Source organism: Onychomys torridus, chromosome 9 (assembly GCF_903995425.1).
Source record: "Onychomys torridus chromosome 9, mOncTor1.1, whole genome shotgun sequence".
Taxonomy (NCBI): Eukaryota; Metazoa; Chordata; class Mammalia; order Rodentia; family Cricetidae; genus Onychomys; species Onychomys torridus.
In genome coordinates, this window is record NC_050451.1 from 67,869,784 (window position 1) to 67,876,462 (window position 6,679).

The 6,679-nt window shown below is 43.4% G+C and overlaps 1 protein-coding gene across 1 annotated transcript; it reads left to right on the plus strand.

Moving 5' to 3' along the window:
* Positions 1-370: 370 nt before the first annotated feature.
* Positions 371-4,891, plus strand: Kbtbd7 (kelch repeat and BTB domain containing 7). Its single transcript, XM_036199757.1, has one exon. The coding sequence runs from the start codon at positions 696-698 to the stop codon at positions 2,799-2,801; it is 2,106 nt and encodes a 701-aa protein (XP_036055650.1). The 5' UTR covers positions 371-695; the 3' UTR covers positions 2,802-4,891.
* Positions 4,892-6,679: the final 1,788 nt, after the last annotated feature.

Sequence of the window (6,679 nt, forward strand, 5' to 3'; positions counted from 1 at the left end):
GGGCAATTTTGCAATTTTGCAAGCCTTTTTATTTTGTTTATTTAGGTTTTTGGTTGTTGTTGTTTCTCCCGACCCCCAGACAGAATTTCTCTGTGTAACAGCCCTAGCTATCCTGAAACTGACTATGTAGACCATGCTGGCCTCAAATTTACAGAGATCCGCCTGCCTCAGCCTCCCGAGTGAGGGCTTAAAAGCGTGGATCACTAGGCAAGGCTAAAACCTTTAGCAGCAAATTCAAGACACACTGCTTTCCACCTGTGGCAGGATTCAACAACAGAAAACACCCAAACTACAACTCCCAGCATGCAAAGCCGCTTCGGCCCGTCTGTTTTGGCCCGCCAGCCTCGAAAATCCCGTCGTGCATCGAGGCGCGCGAAAGGCAACCTGGGAAGAGTAGTTCGTCCGGGCACCTTACCGGTACCGCCAGCGCGGCAGTAGCTGTTCTCGCGGCTGGAGCCCGGGGTCGTGTAAGGGTGAGCGGCGAGGAGAAAGGGCGCGAAGGGAAACGGTGAGTCAGGCGCGGGCTTACGCGATAAAGGGAGGCGGCACCGCAGCCAAGGCCGGGTTGAGTCATTGCGGCCGCGAGCGGACTCTGTTCTGGGACGCCTGTGCGTCGGCGTCGGCGAGGGAGGCGTGTAGAGGAGCCGGGCGCCTGCAGCCGTTCTCGCCCTCGGCGCCCCGCCGCCATCTCCACCATGCAGTCCCGGGAAGACGCCCCGCGCTCTCGCCGCCTCGCCAGTCCCCGCGGCGGGAGGCGGCCCAAGAGGATCTCGAAGCCCTCGGTGTCGGCCTTCTTCACGGGCCCGGAGGAGTTAAAGGACGCGGCCCATTCTGCAGCCCTGCTGGCCCAGCTCAAGTCTTTCTACGACGCGCGGCTGCTGTGCGACGTGACCATCGAGGTGGTGACGCCCGGCAGCGGGCCTGGCACGGGGCGCCTCTTCTCGTGCAACCGCAACGTGCTGGCGGCGGCGTGCCCCTACTTCAAGAGCATGTTCACGGGCGGCATGTACGAGAGCCAGCAGGCCAGCGTGACCATTCACGATGTGGATGCCGAGTCCTTCGAGGTCCTGGTCGACTACTGCTACACCGGTCGCGTGGCCCTCAGCGAGGCCAACGTGCAGCGCCTGTACGCGGCCTCGGACATGCTGCAGCTGGAGTACGTGCGCGAAGCGTGCGCCTCCTTCCTGGCGCGGCGGCTCGACCTGACCAACTGCACCGCCATCCTCAAGTTTGCAGATGCCTTTGACCACCACAAGCTGCGCTCCCAGGCCCAGTCTTTTATAGCTCACAACTTCAAGCAGCTCAGCAGGATGGGTGCCATCCGGGAGGAGACGCTGGCAGATCTGACCCTGGCGCAGCTGCTGGCCGTCCTGCGCCTGGATAGTCTGGATGTGGAGAGTGAGAAGACAGTGTGTCATGTGGCCGTGCAGTGGCTCGAGGCCGCTCCCAAAGAGCGGGGCCCCAGTGCTGCAGAAGTCTTCAAGTGTGTCCGTTGGGCACACTTCCCTGCTGAAGATCAGGACTACCTGGGAGGGCTCCTGACCAAGCCCATCGTGAAGAAGTACTGCCTGGACGTTATCGAAGGGGCCCTCCTGCAGCTGCGTTTTGGTGATCGGTTGTACAAGTCAGTGGTCTCCAAGCCAAACAGCGGCCACAGCAGCAGCAGCAGCAGCAGCAGCAGCAGCAGCAGCAGCAGCAACAGCAATAGTAGCAGTAGCTCTGTTGTGTCTGTAGCAGCAGAAAATCCACCCCAAAGGTTGGGTATGTGTGCCAAAGAGATGGTAATCTTTTTCGGACACCCCAGAGATCCTTTTCTCTGCTACGACCCTTACTCAGGAGATATTTACACGATGCCATCTCCTCTGACCAGCTTGGCACACACTAAGACCATTACCTCCTCCGCTGTTTGTGTCTCTCCAGACCATGACATCTATCTCGCTGCCCAGCCCAGGAAAGACCTATGGGTGTATAAACCAGCCCAAAATAGTTGGCACCAACTGGCAGACCGCTTGCTGTGTCGGGAGGGCATGGATGTGGCGTACCTGAACGGCTACATTTACATTTTGGGTGGGCGAGACCCGATTACTGGAGTTAAACTGAAGGAAGTGGAATGCTACAGTGTTCAGAGGAACCAGTGGGCGTTGGTGGCGCCCGTGCCCCATTCCTTTTATTCCTTTGAACTGATAGTGGTTCAGAACTACCTTTACGCTGTCAACAGTAAGCGCATGCTCTGCTATGACCCTAGCCATAACATGTGGCTGAACTGTGCATCTCTTAAACGAAGTGACTTTCAGGAAGCCTGTGTCTTCAAAGATGAAATCTATTGCATTTGTGACATCCCAGTCATGAAGGTCTACAACCCAGCTAGAGGAGAATGGAGGCGGATTAGTAATATCCCGCTGGACTCAGAAACCCACAACTACCAGATCGTCCGTCATGACCAAAAGTTGCTGCTCATCACTTCTACCACCCCACAGTGGAAAAAGAACCGCGTGACAGTGTATGAATATGACACTAGGGAAGACCAATGGATCAATGTTGGTACCATGCTAGGCCTTTTGCAGTTTGACTCTGGCTTTATCTGCTTGTGTGCTCGAGTGTATCCTTCCTGTCTTGAACCCGGTCAGAGCTTCATCACTGAGGAAGATGATGTAAGGAGCGAGTCTAGCACCGAGTGGGACTTGGATGGGTTCAGTGAACTGGACTCTGAGTCAGGAAGTTCGAGTTCGTTTTCTGACGATGAAGTCTGGGTTCAGGTCGCACCTCAGCGCAATGCCCCAGATCAGCAGGGCTCTTTGTAAATATTTTGAGACAGTGAGATGTTTCTACTGTATGGAATGTATCTTAAAGTGATGTCCCTTTTCCTGAAAAAGACAAAGTTGATTAGGACTGGAGATTTGGTTTAGAAAGGGTAGCAATTTGAAATATTAATACAATATACAACATTTATACATTTTGACCTGAAATCGACTTATTTCGATAATTTACTGTGCTAAAAGTCCATGATGAAAATATGCATAGTGAGCCGTTTAGTGGATTTTGTTGCTGTTAATTAATATGTTTATATTTTGATTTTCCTAATTTAGTTAAATTTTGCCTGGTGGTACAAGATCTTAACTTGTAATTTATTACTAGGAAAACTAGACTGAGAATTTTTGGATTTTGAAGGTGTTTTAAGTAAATTTTTAGTATGCTCAGCTATAGCTGTTAAAATTTAGTGTGCTCTCTTTTCTGCAAAGAAAGAAATATTAAGGTTGCTAAATAGTGATTTCATGTTGATAATGTGTTCAGTGGGCTTACACAGTCACAGAAAATTTTAAAAATCAGGATTCCACTGTTTTCATAGAATTTCAGGTTTTACTTTAAAATATTTCTTACCTAGTAGTGTCACCAATTTAAGCACCCTTCTAAACCAAAAAATGAAAAAGGTAACTTGCTTTATAACGTCACAGTTTTGATCTGTACATGTTATGCTTTGTTGACTCAGAGGAACAATCCTTTTTCTTCACTGGACATGATTAAATAATGTAAATTTTTCTTCATTGGTCATGCACTGTCTTAAGTTTGTTTGCTTCCCTAAAATATTTTGGCTATATAGTTTTAGTATTCATCTTAGAGGTTTTATCAGCAGAAAGTGATTTATTCTTAATGTTTGTGAAGTAATGTTGGTTTTGAAAATATGTATAAGCTAAAAGGCAGTATTTTATTGAGATCAGTAGTTAAACACTATAACTTTATCAACTCAAGTTAAGTGCCAGCAAAGAACTTTAAAACTTCAAGCTGTGTATAGAACTGTTTTGTGTAGTATTGAAATATTGTCCATTTTTTAAGTTACTGTAAATGTTCTTGATTTTCAGCTTGAAGATATTTTTGTATTAAAAGTTGAGAGTTTAAGAACTTAAGTGGGTGGCATTTGGGGCCAGTAGTTAAAGTGTGTTTCTTCAAATTTTTTCCCTAAACAGTGGTATACATGGCCATTTTATTATGGTGTCTGTCTCTAGTTTGTATTTCTCTGTGAGCTGTACTGCAGTTTCTGTTTCAGTCACCATATGTAAGGGAAAGTCCAGAAATAGTACACCACATGAAACTGGCATTGTTACATTACAGGTGCTTACCTTTTGAAGGCTTATTAATACATATGGTTGTCATAATACATATACATGACAAATGGTGTACGTGTACAAATGTTTTATGCTATATACAGTTTTCTATACTCTTTTAGAATTATATTCCTGAATATTCAGTAACATACAAATTTCGCTTTGTTCTCTAGTGACAAAATGCTAATGGTTCTTACACTCTGGGTAGAGTACAAGAAGAATCTGGTCCAGGATGGGGAAGTGATTTTTTTTTTGAATGAAAATAAAATGACAGAAGCAAAACAAAACAAAAGTCCACAGATAATGTACTATTCATCATTTTGATTGTCTGTGCGAAGAGTCTGTAAAACAGACTCTTTAAAGTGTAGTTAGGCGTTAGTGGCCTAAGTCTACATTCTAATCCATGTGTATCAGGAATGTTCTAAGAACTACTCTTTACTTAGAAAGCTATTTTTCCCTGTGTGGGGCCAACTTTTCTTCCCCAGGAACTTCTGTTATAGCTTTTGATTTGTAAGGTGGAAACTTGGTAATACTTATCTCAACCAGATTATTCATCTGCACAATTAAGATCTGCAATTGATGTATAGAAGGCAGATTCTCAAATTTGTCATTCTCAACTCTTAAGTTAAAGCTTAGGCTAAAAATTAGTAATATCTTGGCTTACAGTCACATTTTCTTGGGAAGGATTTTGATTTTGTGAAACATTTGTGAATTAGGGAATAGATGCTATTATTTTATAGATAAATGATTTGTATGTTGCTAGTTACAAATAAAGCTGGTTTTAAACCCCAGGCTTCCTGGCTTTATGCTTTATTTAGTTGTTAAGTGTATAAAATCATTGCTTGTTCAATGACACAGCTAGCCTTTTAAGTGGAAGCTAGGGATGGTGGTAGAGTAGGTCTTACCCCAGCACTAGGAAGGATTGCAAGTTTCCCATCACAGTAAGACCCTGTTTCAACCAAAAATGGAACGAAATGAAAAGTTATTGGTGTTTTCAAAATAATAGAAGGCTGAATGTTGTGTGATATTTTGTGTTCTGACAAATAAAGCTCCTTTAATCCCAGTGCTTGGGAGGAGGAAGCAGGAAAATCAGGAGTTCAAGGCCATCCTGGGCTACACAAGATTGAACCAATCCAAACAAGAAACAGAGCTGGTGGCTCACACCTCTGATTCCAGCATTTGGGAGGCTCATGCCTTTAATCCCAGCACTAGGGAGGTAGAGACAGGAGTATAAGGCAGGTGGAGACAGAATCTTGGCACCTATTTGGTCTGAGGATTCATAAAGGATTCACAAATTCTGGTGTCTGGCTGCTCTGCTCTATTTAGTTACCTTCTATCTCATCTGGTTGGACAGCTTTCTTTTCCTACTTTGCACTTAAGTTGTATTTGAAACTATGTATGATAAAAGCTTTGGGGTCATTCATTAAGGAATTGCATATGTTTATCTTTTCACAATTTCAAGAGTATAATGACACCTACTTCTGGGTAAGAACAGTTGTAACAATGCTAAGCACACCTTTACAAAAAAGAGTTAGCATTTTCTACAGGACACAGCTCAAATATTTGAGTAAAATGCATCATGGTGTTATTCATAAAACACAAAGGAATAAAACCTTTAATTTCTGACAAATGAAAAAATGATACGTAACCTCAGAACAAAGACAAACTTGGCATCTGAAATTCTGATTTAGTTAGCAAATATAAATGACTTGAAGAACTCAAAATGAGCTAATATATATATATGAAGGCTTCGACGTGTAAGCACTTTATAAATGTAAGAGAGAAGATTATTGTCCAAGAAGGCCATGTATGCATTAGATCTTAAAGCAGAATACATGATTCAGGTGTTTCGTATTGCTGAGGTGACTGCATATTGTTAGTTTGTGTTATTTAAATAGTAAAAGTTTCTATAATAATCAGGAAAACAAGTCTTGGAAAAGGACAGTTAACCAAAATTTATCTGTTTAAAATAACAGTAAAAAACTATAATTTGCTATTTATTGCTCATTAAACCAGGAGCCAGTGGTTTGCCTACTGACATTCTTATTAGAGACTGGTTCTCTCCATGTAGCCCTGGCTGTCTGAAACTCACTATGGAACCAGCTGCTCTGGAACTCCCAGAGCTCTGCCCTCCTCTCCAGAGTACTGGGATAGATAAAGGCATGTACCACCACACCTAGCTCTAGTACCAGTTTGTGTTGAGATAAATGAAGAAAACACAAAACAATGATTTGTAAAACTAAAATTGTTTAAATTAGTTTTAAAATTTTCAATGTCTAGTTTTTCTCATCCCTAAAAAGGTTAAAGAAAATTGACTATTTTTCAAATTCTTAACTCTGATAACAAACAGACCTCTGATTTGAATTTGAATTCCTAGGATTTCTTGCAAAGTGATGGTATTTTATCTTTGTCTTCAAATCAGATTTCTTTTCCAGTGATAGCATGAACTTGCCTTGCATACTCAAGGCTCAGGGTTGGATCCTCAACACCACCAAGAAAAGAAAGAACAGAGAAAAAAACATTTAAAAATCTACTTCCTATATCTGTTCAAAAATTCAGTCTCTCTTTATCTTAGCACC

Bases quoted from the DNA above. Each gene is read 5' to 3' on its own strand.
- Kbtbd7 (XM_036199757.1), top strand. From the start codon at position 696: ATGCAGTCCCGGGAAGACGCCCCGCGCTCTCGCCGCCTCGCCAGTCCC.